General features: G+C 37.8%; 1 protein-coding gene across 3 annotated transcripts in view; it reads left to right on the top strand.

Moving 5' to 3' along the window:
- The window catches only part of GPAT3 (glycerol-3-phosphate acyltransferase 3), a 66,191-nt gene that overhangs the window by 31,856 nt on the left and 17,611 nt on the right, over nucleotides 1-16,724 (top strand). For all 3 annotated transcript variants that reach the window (XM_088021124.1, XM_028124214.2, XM_028124213.2), the window contains 2 exons: nucleotides 6,352-6,622; nucleotides 10,353-10,427. In XM_088021124.1, coding sequence (XP_087877250.1) covers nucleotides 6,352-6,622; nucleotides 10,353-10,427 — 346 coding nt within the window. The remainder of the gene's footprint in view (nucleotides 1-6,351; nucleotides 6,623-10,352; nucleotides 10,428-16,724) is intronic.

Below are 16,724 nucleotides of genomic sequence, written 5' to 3'. Positions count from 1 at the left end.
TCAGGGTAGAATGTAGGCCTGGCTTTCTTGCCATGGACCAGAGCCCCTCAGAGGATCTCCTCACACCAGGAAAAGGCCTTCACTACCAGTGGTTGGTTCCCCCACAGATAAACTCCTCTCTGCCCACTTGCTTAGGGGGGTATGAACTTTTTTTTTTTTTTTTTTATAATGGAAGAAGTATTTAATCCTATAGTGGATAAATCACTGAAACGGGATTTACAGATACTGCCTCCTTTGGTTTTTTTTTTTAATTGTGGTAAGAGCACTGAACATGAGATTTATCCTTTTAACAAATTTGTAAGTGCTTAATACAATATTGTTAAGTATAGGCAATATTGTACAGCAGATCGCAAGTAAAATTTTTTCAAAATTGAAACTTAACAGACACAGGCAAGAATGTAAAATTATAAATGTACAACTTAAGGATTTTCCCGAAGTGAACTTACTCATGTGCCTCTCATTTTGATCAAGAAATAGAACATTACCAATATCCCTGAAAATTCCCAAATACCCCCTCTAAGTCACTACAGGACAAGGAAGTGTATTTTTGTTAATTCCAAACCAGATTTAATCAAAAAATTTCTGGTAGAAACAGTGCTAAAGGAGATTTATATTTCATGTACTACTACTACTATAGGATCACCTCTACTTTTGGGTTAGTTGCGCTTAATTCAATCAAAGTTTCCAGGAGAGCGTGTGTTTTGAACTCCGAGCTTCTGACTTTTGGAATATAGCCCATTGGCAGGTTAAGGATCAGCTCCTCTATATAAAGCCTATTGTATACACTTTTGGTCTGTAGTGGACCCTAATTTTCCCTAACTGCTGACGTAGAAAGCATGCTTTACACCTGGAGGATGGCAAAACTACTGTGATTTATAAATGGGCAGTCATTCCAAGAGTTCACTCAGCTAATTTAGAGTTAATTATATTTGAGATGGTTTTAACTTCAACCTCTATTTCTTTTAACAGGCTTTTCATATAAAATGGTATTATTTATGTACCATGACTCGCTAAAGGCATAGGGCACAGGGCAGCTTGTGTAATTAATCTCTCATATTAGAAAGAGAGAGTTTTTCTCATTTTATTTTCATCCAAGTAGGGACCTTGTCGGGTTCACCAGAGCATTTGGTGTAAGGACAAAGTTCAAATGTTTATGGCTTTACTGTTTTGAACCCGACTTATGAAATAAAAGGAAATGTTTCCTAGAGTCAGGGTTTTATCAATTTAAGAAATGTGGATCGCTCTGAAGGATCAGGACTAATTTGTTAGTGATAAAACTAGGTTTCCTTAATGACAATAAAAACTGATATCAAAACTGTGTCTGTGCCAGTTAAATCTGATCTGTATTTATATCTATATTTTGAGGACTTCTAGTCTACTTACGAACATTTCTTGATGCCAAAAGAAATATTGCCTCTTTTTCTTTCTAACGGTACTTTGATGCCTCATACACAGTGAGTGTTCCCTCTATGTTGACAGAATTAAATATTTTTTTTCTCTCAGAAGGTATGCCTAGGGTAAGTTGAATCAGTAAGTCTGACCCTCAGTAGTCAATATAATTAGGGAAGGAAGTAATATTATGTATTCAGTAGTGCTTCTTTTGACATCGAATTTTATAATAATACCCGTTTTCAGATTTTGTGTGCCTTATGAAAGAGCTTCTAAGCTGGTACCAGCTCTCTGACAATACAGATTTTCATTTTAGGAACAGTTGTCAGTTCCACGTAACCTTTTTTGTTCTTGTTATAACACATGTGTAGCCACTACTTAGTTTAATAAATAAAACTTTATAAAAACAATTAAAATCTTCTGTGTATCGCTCCCTGATTCCATTACCCTGTCAACCCCTGAAACTACTACTCTGCTTTTCATGTTTATTATTTTTGTGCATATTTTCATACTCTCCCTATACTTGTATGTATCCTTAAACAACACATAATATTTATTGTTTTGCATTAGCCAGGCTCTATAAAAACATCACGTTCCACGTATCAATCATCCCGAGTTGTTTGTTCATGCTGACGTTTGCAAATTACCTAAGTTGGTAAATGTTCCAGTTAATTTCTTTTAGCTCTTGTGTAGTATACAGTGTATGTGTCCATCTCCTTTTTTATATGAGCTTCCTTTTGGTTTTTTATTTATTTTTATGGAGGTATAATTACAACATATTAGTTTTAAGTGTACAACATAATAATTTGATATTTGTATATATTGCTATACACCCATTTATCTATTGTACCTTTAGATTGCTATTGTAAGCAATGTCTACTTTTGCACAATTATATAAGAATTTTTAGAGTATAACAGAAAAGCTCTTTTTTAAGGTGGAATGGAGAAAATACCATTTTAAAAGACAAATAGTGAGGCGCCTGGGGGGCTCAGTGGGTCAATCATCTGGCTTCTGCCCAGGTCATGATCTCAGGGTCCTGGGATCTCTCTGCTCAGTGGGGAGCTGCTTCTTCCTCTCTCTCGGCCCCTCCCCACCTGCTCCTGTGCTCTCTGTCTCTCAAAAGAGGAAATAAAATCTTTTTAAGGAGGGCACGTATTGCATGGAGCACTGGGTGTTATATGCAAACAATGAATCATGGAACACTACATCAAAAACTAATGATGTACTGTATGGTGACTAACATAACATAAAAAAAGTCTTAAAAAAAAAGCACATAGCACCAATTTATTCAGGCAAGAAGCATCAAAGCTGCTAATACCACTGGGTGAAAATTTGAGGAGCAGGATATTTCCGTAGTCTCAAAGTATCTCTCTTTTATAGATACTTATAGGTAATAATTCTCCACTTACTAATCAAAAAGAGAAAAATAGTAACTTTACAGTGGAGAAACCTAGTAATAACTAACTACCTCAAACCAAGTGATCAAAGTTAAATGTCATCAGTCATGAGACAAACAGATCACATGTTCCCAATGTGATGTACTGAGAAGGACACATCATTTATATAGTACTCCTGCCCAAAGTGTGCAACCTGCATCTCATCATGAGGAGACATCAGATTAACCCAAAGAGACATTTTACAAAATAAATGGTTTGTACTCTTAAAAAATGGCAATGTCTTTTTTATTATTTAAATTCAGTTAATTAACACACAACATATTATTGGTTTAAAATGTCAGTGTCTTAAAAAAACAAAGAAAAGCTGAGGAACTTTTTCCGATGATTAGGAGACTTCAGAGATGACATATAAGTATAATGTAAGATCCTTGGTTGAACCCTGGGCCGGAAAAAAATGATACAAAGGATATTACTGGGACCATTGTCAAAATTTGAATAAGGTCTGTACAATCAATGCTAGTTTTGCAGTAATGTCCACTTTCCTGATTTTGACAATTTCATTGTGATTAAATAAGTAAAACCTCGTGTCTTGAGGAAATAAGTGCTGAAATATTTAGGGGCAAAGCGCACGATCTGTGATTTATTCTCAAATGGTTCAGAAAAAAAGTATCATTTTATACATGGGTAAAGTGAACTCTCGTTGCAACTTTTCTGTATATTTGAAATTATTGAACAAAAATCTTCCTGAGCTATACGTGGAAGTAGAATTGCTGGGTCACTGGCTATGAATATCTTTACATTTACTAGATGGTACCAAACTGTTTTCCAGTATGGTTATACTAATTACATTACAATTGGCCAAATTTTCACCAACACTTGATATGACTCAATTTAAAATTTCTGTCAGTCTTTATGGGTATGAAATAGTATCTCATTTTTTTTTTTAAAGATTTTATTTATTTATTTGACAGAGAGACAGCGGGAGAGGGAACACAAGCAGGGGGAGTGGGAGAGGGAGAAGCAGGCTTCCCGTGGAGCAGGGAGCCCGAAGCGGGGCTTGATGCAGGGCTCGATCCCAGGACCCTGGGATCATGACCTGAGCCGAAGGCAGCCGCTTAACGACTGAGCCACCCAGGCGCCCCCTCATTGTTGTTTTTGTTTGTGTTTCTCTGCTGATAGTGAAGTTGAACATCTTTTTAAAATGTGTAGTCATTAAGGGGGGGGGCTTACTCTTTTTATGAATGGTTTGCCCTATAAATATTTTTTTACTTTTTTTTGTATGTCTTATTATATTCTGGAAATTAATCCTTCGTCAATTAGAGGCATTGAAGTTACCCACATACCTTTGAAAGAGGCTTAACAAAAATATAAAATTGAATCCTATTTTATTTGAGTTACACAGAATTAAGTAGGTCAGGGGGCAGAGAGAATATTACACATCAAGTGGGCAGGGGCTGGGGGCTGGCCCCTGTTTACAGATCTCTTCTCTCCTGGCCTAGTTAAAAAATGAGGCAACTTGAACTTGCATTCTTATCTCTCGCCCCTCTGGAAAAGGTTATTTTTAGAAGGGCTGTCTGCTGTCTCCAGTGTGTTTCATTCTGAGATTTGCCGAATAATTTGTTCTTCCCTCCCCTTCTAGACTTAAAAAACCAAAAAACCACAAAACCCTATATATTGCTAAATAACGAAACTCTTGCGCTGCTGAATATTGGCCAGTAATTGGATTGAGTAACCTGCTCTGAGGTATTACAGCTGTCCACAGAGCAAGAGGGTAATTCAGTAGTGACACTGTCTTGGTTCATCCTCTAATAGGAATCAAATCCTTTTCAGAGAGGGTGAGGAAAGGTTAAACCACTTAGACTTGATGACAGAAAAAGATAATCTAATCATTCAAGAGCTTATTTTATTGCTCTAATTCTTAAGATGATAAGGTATTAGATATTCATGTTGGTAACAACAAACAAAAACTACCCCCAGAACCCAAAAGTAAAATCATGAAACTTGAGCCCTGTAAATAAACTAAAAATTTTCCCACCTCCTATTTTATAAAGGAGGACACCAAGTTAGGTGACTTTATCTCTTATGCATAATCTTAGAGCTGGTGGCTGTCCTAAACAGAACCTGATTTTGGACTCCAGGTCCTCTTTACTTTCTACTCCAGGGCATTATGCTGCTATTCCTTCAAAAAAAAAACCAAAATGTATTATTACCTCTCCTTCTATGGATGCACATACATGTTCTCCAGGGGATAGGTAATACAGCACTGCCACTCACAGCTGATTTCCTAGTAAACTGGAAAGTGAGAAAATCAAAGGGGATCTTCTTTCAGGGAATTTAATATCTTACTCTCCATCTCAAAAGGAAAGCCTTTTCTAATTGAGGAAGTAAATTCCTTTGCGACATGCCCCAGAGGGAGGATTGGATAGTATGTCATTGTGTATATAACCACTCTTTGTTTAAAGATCTTCTCATCTGTGATTCTTTTTAGTAGTCAGAACTGGGTGGCAGTGATCATTTTTTTCAATTTACAAAATTTATGCTATTTAAAATTCTTTGAATTATTTTCTTTATGGGAAGGACAATAACAGCGTAAAGAGGAAAATCTAATCGTATTTCCCAGATGACCACTTAATGTGGCCTCTTGACATTTTTTCTATGTATATCTATTTAATAAAGTTAAACTATAGTTTTAGATCCTGCCTTTTTTCACTTAACATTAAGGTATTTATTAACTACAGTATTTATTAGATGCATTGTATCTTGTCTGGATCGATCATAATGGAAAATGCTACAGTGAACATTCTTACCTACATTTCTGATGATTTTCTTATGATAGATTACTAAAATTGGAATTATTGAATCATCAACAAACCGATTTTTAGCCTCTTCATGCCAAAGGGATTTTGAGAAACTTGCTACTAGTTCCACGTTCACACAAATTGAATGTGAAAATACTTATTTATGTCATTGAACTTTATCATTAAACAAAAATGTGGCTGATTTGATGATGTAAATAGGCCAATCTTTGTCTAATTCACATTTCTTTGATTGCTAGTAAGAGGTTTTGGTCTATTAACTATTAATGTTTCTATGAATTCAGTTCATGACCTTGAGACTGATTTTCTTATTAAATCATTTTTACATATTAAAAAAAATCAGCCTTTTGCCATTTGTGGTAAATACCTTTTGCCATTTTGCTTACTTTTGGCTTTATGGTTTTTATCAGGGGAAAACAGAAGGTTTTGTTTTTACGCAGTCTAGATCTATACTTGCAGAGAGTTTGTTCTGTAACTTCTTTCCCTAATGGTGTGTAAGGAGGCAATGCAACAAGAAAAGGGTTATTGAGGACCAAATTTCTTTGTAATGCATTAAAGTCATTGGGTAGAGGTCATTTTATGTAGACTGATTCCACCTCTTTCCCACTGCAGTTGCTTGTCTTTTATTTTTGAAATCTGCTTCACGTTACCCATTAAATTTGTTGAACCATCTTCTGCACAAAGTTGCCCCATTGGTCAGTTCTTGTGTCCTATGGCATTTTCTCATGTCCTGATGCTTTCTTTTAAGGTATTATCCAAAGAGATGAATCACCCATGGAAAAAGGGCTCTCTGGTCTGCGAGGAAGGGACTTTGAGCTGTCTGACGTGTTTTATTTCTCCAAGAAGGGCTTGGAAGCCATTGTGGAAGATGAAGTGACCCAGAGGTTCTCCTCAGAGGAGCTTGTGTCATGGAATCTCCTCACAAGGACCAATATAAATTTCCAGTACATCAGTCTGCGACTCACCATGGTGTGGGTGCTGGGCGTCCTAGTACGCTACTGTGTCCTACTACCCCTGAGGTATGTCTCCTGCCCAGTAATTGATGGTATCCTTGGTTCAGCTTTCTTTTTAAATCATGTATGTAATGGTCTCACGAGAGTATTATGGCACTAATTTTGCCCCTTCCTACCTGCAAAACACTACCCCTTGTGACCTCCATACCAACATATCAAGTATCTATTCTCCTTTCACATTTTTTACCCCTAGTGAAGTTGTGTATTCAGAATGGAATATATGTCAGTCTGGATCCATGTTGTTCTTTCAGTCATAAATCATTTGTGGATAGATGGAAAAGGGAAGTTGGAAAAAAGAAAGGATTTACGGTTTTGCCTTCACCAGAGTGTCAACCAAACTGTAACTGCCTTTCCCTGCTGGTCTGTAGCAGTTCACAGTTGCACAGGAGAGAAAAAAATTACTGAGAATGGTTACCACCCGAGAGAGAGCCATCTGGAAGACAGAATTTGTCCCTCCTAGTTCCATCATGGTTCACTTTTCTTATTAAAAGTTCGCCACTCTGGAAAACAGTATGGAGGTTCCTCAAAAAGTTGAAAATAGAGCTACCCGACGACCAAGCAATTGCACTACTGGGTGTTTACCCCAAAGATACAAATGTTGTGATCCGAAGGGGCACCTGCACCCCAATGTTTGTAGTAGCAATGTCCACAATAGCCAAACAATGGAAAGAGCCTAGATGTCCATCAACAGAAGAATGGATAAAGAAGCTGTGGTATATATCTACAATGGAATATTATGCAGCCATCAAAAAGAATGAAATCTTGCCATTTGCAACGACGTGGTTGAACTAGAGGGTATTATGCTAAGCGAAATAAGTCAGTCAGAGAAAGACAATTATCATATGATCTCACTGATACCAGGAATTTGAGAAACAAGACAGAGGATCATAGGGGAAGGGACGGAAAAATGAAACAAGATGAAACCAGAGAGGGAGACAAACCATAAGAGACTCTTAATCTCAGGAAACAAACAGGGTTACTGGAGTGGAGGGGGGGTGGGAGGGATGGGGTGGCTGGGTAATGGACACTGGGGAGGGTATGTGCTATGGTGAGCGCTGTGAATTGTGTAAGACTGATGAATCACAGACCTGTACCCCTGAAACAAATAATACATTATACGTTAATTGAAAAAAAAAAGTTCGCCATCTGTGTCCCCTTCTGGTTCTGAGTTGGAATGCCGCCTGATGAGGAGGTACTTTCAAGTGCAGTTTACTGGAGCCACCATGGGGAACATAAGAGTAGCAGAGGTGACGCTGGGCAGTGGGGTGGAGCACTGGTGGCCAAGGTGTGTCCAGCATGGTGATGGCAGGTAGGAGGCATGTATACCAGTCACAATATTGCTGTTGATGGTCTTGCTTCACTTCCCTGGACATAGCCTTGGCACCCTCTCAATAGAACTGTCCAGGCAATTGAATTAGCCACCTCAAATTGGCACATGACTTGAAACCATTTGACCATCCCCAGGGGGGCCTATACTTGCCTCATTTAGGTTTATTACAAGTGAAGAGATTGCTTAAGTATAGGCAAAGGCATATTTCTAAGCTCTTTCTGTGTGTGTTTTTTTGGTTTTTTGGTTTTTTTGCCCATGTTGCCAGTTTGCTAGTCAGGGCATGGTATGTCTTTTGGGAATCATTTTAGCTGTGATAACAAAATGAAATTCAGGGTTTCACATATACTTTTGCTTGAACCTTAAGTCAGTGTTCCCCAACTGGGGGGGGGGGGGCAGTTCATGTACTCTGAACGTGCGCAAGACTGTCCATCGATATGCATGAAGGAAATATTTGAGCTTTTATTTATTAGACATTTCTAGGCTATTTATAATTAGAGCTTCCATTTATTCTGTTTTTATTCTTAAAAAAAATGCAACTTCAGTAAAGTTGACTATATAGATTAGCTCTTACATCTGCACTTGGCCCATGAGTCAGGCACTGTATCCAAGGCCACCTGAGGGAAGAGTGAGGATTTTTGCAAGACCGAGTATTTGAGATGCTCTCGTTTGTCGGTTAGCTTTCACCTGTTGTGGGTGCCAGCAAATGGTGTTATGATTCTTTTATCTACTTAGATTAAACTAGTGCTCGTAACGCTCACAAACTAAAGAAGTAACATAGTAGATTCTTGCAAAGAAACCACAGATGTAGGAAAATCCAGTAATGTAAGCACCCAAGAAGAAGGCAATAGAAGAATTAAGACTCCTACTCTCAGTCCATCCTCTTTAGTGTGAAAGAATTGCTCCGTAAATGCTTTATAAGATGAGCCATTGCTACAAAGTGAACACTCAAAAAGCAGATCGTGCTAAAATTGATTATGTTGATGGTTGTACAACTCGGTGAATATGCCCCAAACCATTGCCTACTTTAAATGGGTAAATTGTATGATAGGTAAATTTTATCTCAGTAAAACTCCTAAAAAAAACAGACTGTGGCTGAAAACTTGTGACATCTATGAGAGCTCTCAGGTTGGCTCACTTAAACTGGAAACCAGAAGTTTCTGGCCTGTTAATCTAGCAAATAAAAACTTCCAATAGTTTTGATCCCATTGTTGAACATGTTCAAATGTAACCCCTTCTGATTTAGTGTGTTCGGAACAAATGATTCTCATTAAGACAAGGTAGGAAAATGTTTTAAAACTTTTGCATAATTAGTGGATGAGATTTAAACAGTGATTTAGTTATTGTTCTGTGGTTAGCATGAAAATATTGCATGGAAAGAAAACTGAATCTGGCCTTCAGATTGCTCTGTCACATGGTCTTAAACCAAGACTTTAACAAGGTTTTTGTTGTGTTTTAAGACTGTAATGAGGCTTAACACCTTAACAATGTGTTTATAAGGAAGCCCCATTTATTTTGAAAGATTTTAAATTTCAATTTCATCTTTTTGTGTAATTCTACGTACATTTCTGAAAATATTTTCTTTTTGAAGTGATTCGACACTTTCAAAAATGGAAAGTGTCTGTGGAATTAGAGGTATTGTCAGTCAACTTGTTACTAACTTCTGAGTTACCATGGACCTACAAAGGGACAACAGATTTGCATTAAAGGGTTTCTGCATGGTGCTATAATTTGGTGTTCTTATTATGAAAGAGCCTTTCTTGCTATTTGCTCTAAATTTTAAATTCCTTTGAGAAAAATTTGAATCGTACCTCCCCCTGTCATTAAAAAACCACAGGAAAACAAGTTATTTTTAGACCTTTGGAAGATAGTTACAATCATACTATGCCCACCAGTGTATCCTGGACAAAATAAGATAATTACTTTCAACCTGACATGAGTTCTTCATACAACATAAACCTTTTTTCTTATATATACAAGAAGTTAATATGAGTATATTTAAAAATATTAAAATAATTCAGAAAAGCAAAAGGGCAAGTGTTTTAATTTATTCTTTTCACTAGCCTGTTTAACCCTTGGATGATTACATAGATTGAGTTTGATAGTTTTGTGAATAAATTTCCAGGCCTTCTCTGTGCATCTATAAACTAGTTATATGCTATTATTTCGAAAATGGTATCACACTCTACATGTTATTTTGAAATTTATTTTGCTTTTTTTTTTTCTCTCAAAATGTACCCAGGACCATTCTTCCATGTCAGAATCTATAGATTTACCCAATTCTTTTAATGGCAGCACCATATTCCATATTGTAGATAGAATAAAACTTATTTACGAACTTTTAGGTTATTTCCCTTTTCCCCTTACTGTGCGATTAACTTTTGCATTACCTTTTCTTTTCTCTTTCAGGGTCACCTTGGCTTTCATTGGGATCAGTTTGTTGGTTATAGGAACTACACTGGTTGGACAGCTGCCAGACAGCAGGTGAAATGTTCCCTTCCACTCAGCCATAAATAGGATTGTCACTTTTCTTAGATGTGTCCACAAGAAGAATATTTGATCCCTACATATTGCAGCAAATCTATGGCCTCGATACACTTACTAAAATTTGGCTTACTTCATATTCATAGTCTGTATTTGATTTGCCATCACACTTTCCTATATATGGTGAGAACTTGTTTTTCAAAGGGGAAATGAAGGAAAGAAAGAAAACGGACCGAGGGACTCACGGAAAGCAAGACAGTCTTTTTTTTTTCCTGGTTTCTCTGTCTCTCTTTTTTTTATTATGTAATGTTAATTACCATACATTATATCATTAGTTTTTGATGTAGTGTCCCATGATTCATTGTTTGCGTATAACACCCAGGGCTCCATTCAATACGTGCTCTCCTTTATACCCATCACCAGGCTAACCCATCCCCCCACCCCCCTCCCCTCTAGAACCCTCAGTTTGTTTTTCAGAGTCCATCGTCTCTCATGGTTCGGTTCCCCCTCCGATTTCCCCACCTTCATTCTTCCCCTCCTGCTATCTTCTTCTTCTTCTTTTTTTTTTTAACATATATTGTATTATTTGTTTCAGAGGTACAGGTCCGTGATTCAACAGTCTTGCACAATTCACAACACTCACCATAGCACATACCCTCCCCAATGTCTATCACCCAGCCACCCCATCCCTCCCACCCCCCACCACTCCAGCAACCCTCAGTTTGTTTCCTGAAATTAAGAATTCCTCTTATCAGTGAGATCATATGATACATGGCTTTCTCTGATTGACTCATTTCGCTCAGCATAATACCCTCCAGTTCCATCCACATCGTTGCAAATGGCAAGATTTCATTCTTTTTGATGGCTGCACAATATTCCATTGTGTATATCTTATCTATCTATCTATCTATCCCAAATCTTCTTTATCCATTCATCTGTTGATGGACATCTTGGCTCTTTCCACAGTTTGGCTATTGTGGACATTGCTGCTATAAACATCGGGGTGCATGTACCCCTTCGGATCCCTACATTTGTATCTTTGGGGTAAATACCCAGTAGTGCAATTGCTGGATCATATGGTAGCTCTATTTTCAACTTTTTGAAGAACCTCCACACTGTTTTCCAGAGTGGCTGCACCAGCTTGCATTCCCACCAACAGTGTAGGAGGTTTCCCCTTTCTCTGCATCCCCGCCAACATCTGTTGTTTCCTGACTTGTTAATTTTAGCCATTCTGACTGGTGTGAGGTGATATCGCATTGAGGTTTGTTTTTGTTTTTTTTAAAGATTTTATTTATTTATTTGAGAGAGCGAGAATGAGAGAGAAAGAGAGTACATGAGAGGGGGGAGGGTCAGAGGGAGAAGTAGACTCCCCGCTGAGCAGGGAGCCCGACGGGGGACTCAATCCTGGGACTCCAGGATCATGACCTGAGCGGAAGGCAGTCGCTTAACCAACTGAGCCACCCAGGCACCCTCATTGAGGTTTTGATTTGGATTTCCCTGATGCTGCACGATGTTGAGCACTTTTTCATGTGTCTGTTGGCCATTTGGATGTCTTGTTTGGAAAAATGTCTGTTCATGTCTTCTGCCCATTTCTTGATTGGATCATTTGTTCTTTGGGTGTTGAGTTTAAGAAGTTCTTCATAGATTTTGGATACTAGCCCTTTATCTGATATGTCATTTGCAAATATCTTCTCCCATTCTGTCGGTTCTCTTTTGGTTTTGTGGACTGTTTCTTTTGCTGTGCAAAAGCTTTTTATCTTGATGAAGTTCCAGTAGTTCATTTTTGCCCTTGCTTCCCTTGCCTTTGGCAATGTTTCTAGAAAGAAGTTGCTGCGGCTGAGGTCAAAGAGGTTGCTGCCTGTGTTCTCCTTTAGGATGTTGATGGACTCCTGTCTCACATTTAGGTCTTTCAAGCATTTTGAGTCTATTTTTGTGTGTGGTGTAAGGAAATGGTCCAGTTTCATTCTTCTGCATGTGGTTGTCCAATTTTCCCAACACCATTTGTTGAAGAGGCTCTCTTTTTTTCCATTGGACATTCTTTCCTGCTTTGTTGAAGATTAGTTGACCATAGAGTTGAGGGTCCATTTCTGGGCTCTCTAGTCTGTTCCATTGATCTATGTGTCTGTTTTTGTGCCAGTATCATACTGTCTTGATGATGACAACTTTGTAATAGAGCTTGAAGTCTGGAATTGTGATGCCGCCAGCTTTGCTTTTCTCTTTAAACATTCCTCTGGCTATTCGAGGTCTTTTCTGGTTCCATACAAATTTTAGGATTATTTGTTCCATTTCTTTGAAAAAAGTTGGTGGTATTTTGATGGGGATTGCATTGAATATGTAGATCGCTCTAGGTAGCATTGACATCTTCACAATATTTGTTCTTCCAATCCATGAGCATGGAATGTTTTTCCATTTCTTTGTGTCTTTCTCAATTTCTTTCATGAGTATTTCATAGTGTTCTGAGTACAGATTCTTTGCCTCTTTGGTTAGATTTATTCCTAGGTATCTCATGGTTTTGGGTGCAATTGTAAATGGGGTTGACTCCCTAATTTCTCTGTCTTCTGTCTTGTTGTTGGTGGATAGGAATGCCACTGATTTCTGTGCCTTGATTTTATATCCTGCCACTTGACTGAATTCTTGTATGAGTTCTAGCAGTTTTGGGGTGGAGTCTTTTGGGTTTTCCACATAAAGTATCATATCATCTGCAAACAGTGAGATTTTGACTTCTTCTTTGCCAATTTGGATGCCTTTTATTTCTTTTTGTTGTCTGATTGCTGTGGCTAGGACTTCTAGTACTATGTTGAATAGCAGTGGTGATAGTGGACATCCCTGTTGCATTCCTGACCTTAGGGGGAAAGCTCTCAGTTTTTCCCCATTGAGAATGATATTCACTGTGGGTTTTTCATAGATGGCTTTTATGATATTGAGGTATGTACCCTCTATCCCTACACTCTGAAGAGTTTTAATCAAGAAAGGATGCTGTACTTTCTCAAATACTTTTTCTGCATCTATTGAGAGGATCATATGATTCTTGTTATTTCTTTTATAAATGCATTGTATCACATTGATTTGTGGATGTTGAACCAACTTTGCAGCCTAGGGATAAATCCCACTTGGTCGTGGTGAATAATCCTTTTAATGTGCTGTTGGATCCTATTGGCTAGTATTTTGGTGAGAATTTTTGCATCTGTGTTCATCAAGGATATTAGTCTGTAATTCTCCTTTTTGATGGGGTCTTTGGTTTGGGGATCAAGGTAATGGTGGCCTCATAAAATGAGTTTGGAAGTTTTCCTTCCATTTCTATTTTTTGGAACAGTTTCAGAAGAATAGATATTAATTCTTCTTTAAATGTTTGGTAGAATTCCCCTGGGAAGCCATCTGGCCCTGGGCTTTTGTTTGTTGGGAGATTTTTGATGACTGCTTCATTTTCTTTAGTGGTTATGGGTCTGTTCAGGTTTTCTATTTCTTCCTGGTTCAGTTTTGGTTGTTTATACGTCTCTAGGAATGTATCCATTTCTTCCAGACTATCTAATTTGCTGGCATGTAGTTGCTTATAATATGTTCTTATAATTGTTTGTATTTCTTTGGTGTTGGTTGTGATCTCTCCTCTTTCTTTCATGATTTTGTTAATTTGGGTCATTTCCCTTTTTGATAAGTCTGGCCAGGGGTTTATCAATCTTATTAATTCTTTCAAAGAACCAGCTCCTTCTTTCGTTGATCTGTTCTAATATTCTTTTGGTTTCTATTTCATTGATTTCTGCTCTGATCTTTATTCTTTCTCTTCTCCTGCTGGGTTTAGGCTTTATTTGCTGTTCTCTCTCCAGCTCCTTTAGCTGTAGGGTTAGGTTGTGTATTTGAGAACTTTCTTGTTTCTTGAGAAAGGCTTGTATTGCTATATACTTTCCTCTCAGGACTGCCTTTGCTGCATCCCAAAGATTTTGAACAGTTGTGTTTTCATTTTCATTGGTTTCCATGAATTTTTTTAATTCTTCTTTAATTTCCTGGTTGACCCATTCATTCTTTAGTAGGATGCTCTTTAGCCTCCATGTATTTGAGTTCTTTCTGACTTTCCTCTTGTGATTGAGTTCTAGTTTCAAAGCATTGTGGTCTGAAAATATGCAGGGAATGATCCCAACCTTTTGGTACCAGTTGAGACCTGATTTGTGACCTAGGATATGATCTGTTCTGGAGAATTTTCCATGGGCACTAGAGAAGAATGTGTATTCCGTTGCTTTGGGATGGAATGTTCTGAATATGTCTGTGAAGTCCATTTGGTCCAGTGTGTCATTTAAAGTCTTTATCTCCTTGTTGATCTTTTGCTTAGATGATCTGTCCATTTCAGTGAGGGGAATGTTAAAGTCCCCCACTATTATTGTATTGTTGTTGATGTGTTTCTTTTCTTTTGTTATTAATTGCCTTATATAGTTGGCTGCTCCCATATTAGGGGCGTAGATATTTACAATTGTTAGATCTTCTTGTTGGATAGACCCTTTAAGTAGGATATAGTGTCCTTCCTCATCTCTTATTATGGTCTTTGGTTTAAAATCTAATTTGTCTGATATAAGGATTGCTACCCCAGCTTTCTTTTGGTGTCCATTAGCATGGTAAATGATTTTCCACCCCTTCACTTTCAATCTGAGGGTGTCTTTGGGTCTAAAATGAGTCTCTTGCAGACAGCATATCAATGGGTCTTGTTTTTTTATCCAATCTGAGAGCCTGTGTCTTTTGATTGGGCCATTTAGCCCATTTACATTCAGGGTAACTATTGAAAGATATGAATTTAGTGCCATTGTGTTGCCTGTAAGGTGACTGTTACTGTATATTGTCTGTGTTCCTTTCTGGTCTATGCTGCTTTTAGGCTCTCTCTTTGCTTAGAGGACCCCTTTCGATATTTCTTGTAGGGCTGGTTTCATGTTTGCAAATTCCTTTAGTTTTTGTTTGTCCTGGAAGCTTTTTATCTCTCCTTCTATTTCCAATGACAGCCGAGCTGGATATAGTGTTCTTGGCTGCATATTTTTCTCATTTAGTGCTCTGAATATATCGTGCCAGTCCTTTCTGGCCTGCCAGGTCTCTGTGGATAGGTCTGTTGCCAATCTAATGTTTCTACCATTGTAGGTTACAGATCTCTTGTCCCGAGCTGCTTTCAGAATTTTCTCTTTGTCTCTGAGGCTCGTAAGTTTTACTATTAGATGTTGGGGTGTTGACCTATTTTTATTTATTTTGAGGGGGGGTTCTCTATGTCTCCTGGATTTTGATGCCTGTTTCCTTCCCCACATTAGGGACGTTCTCTGCTATAATTTGCTCCAATATACCTTCTGCCCCCCTCTCTCTTTCCTCTTCTTCTGGGATCCCAAGTATTCTAATGTTGTTTCGTCTTACGATATCGCTTATCTCTCGAATTCTGCCCTCGTGATCCAGTAGTTGTTTTTTCTTTTTCTCAGCTTCTTTATTTTCCATCATTTGGTCTCCTATATCGCTAATTCTCTCTTCTGCCTCATTTATCCTTGCAGTTGGAGCCCTCATTTTTGATTGCACCTCATTAATAGCCTTTTTGATTTCAACTTGGTTAGATTTTAGTTCTTTTATTTCTCCAGAATGGGTTTCTCTAATAACCTCCATGCTTTTTTCAAGCCCAGCTAGTATCTTTAAAATCATCATTCTGAACTCTAGTTCCAACATCGTACTAATGTCCATACTGAGTAGGTCCCTGGCAGTTGGTACTGCCTCTTGTTCTTTTTGTTGAGGTGATTTTTTCCATCTTGTCATTTTGTCCAGAGGAGACTAGATGAATGAGAGAACAAAATGCTAACAGGGTAACAACGTCCCCAGAAAATATACTCTAAACAAATCAGAAAAGACCTGAAACTGGGGGAAAAGAAAGGGAAAGAAAGAAAAAAGAAAAAAAAAGATAAAAACAAACAGAAACAGAACAACAACAACAAAAAAAAACCCAGAGTATGATCAAATATGATCAGGCCGGTGCATAGATCAGTGCCACACACTAGATTTTGGGTGTAGTTTGGTCGAAGAAAGTGCCTCCCAAAATTTTAAAGAAAGAAAACTTATATATGTACAAAAATAAGGGTTACTACGAGGAAGGGATGGAATATGACTGTAAAGATGAAAATTATAAAAGATTTTATAAAAGGAATTGATAAGAAGTTGTTTGAAAAAGAAGAGGATTTAAAAAAAAAGAAAAAAAAGGGAGAGAATGTGATCAGGCAGGAGACTAGAACAAAGCCATACACTAGTGATTTAGGGTATATTTTGATCTGTTAGAAGAAACTGTATCTCAAAATT

This window comes from Eumetopias jubatus, unplaced genomic scaffold (genome assembly GCF_037043125.1).
Source record: "Eumetopias jubatus isolate StellerSeaLion01/CBP00866 unplaced genomic scaffold, mEumJub1_p1.0 scaffold_2, whole genome shotgun sequence".
Classification (NCBI taxonomy): domain Eukaryota; kingdom Metazoa; phylum Chordata; class Mammalia; order Carnivora; family Otariidae; genus Eumetopias; species Eumetopias jubatus.
The sequence above is the reverse complement of the archived record's forward strand: the minus strand, read 5'-3'. Positions and strand labels throughout refer to the sequence as shown.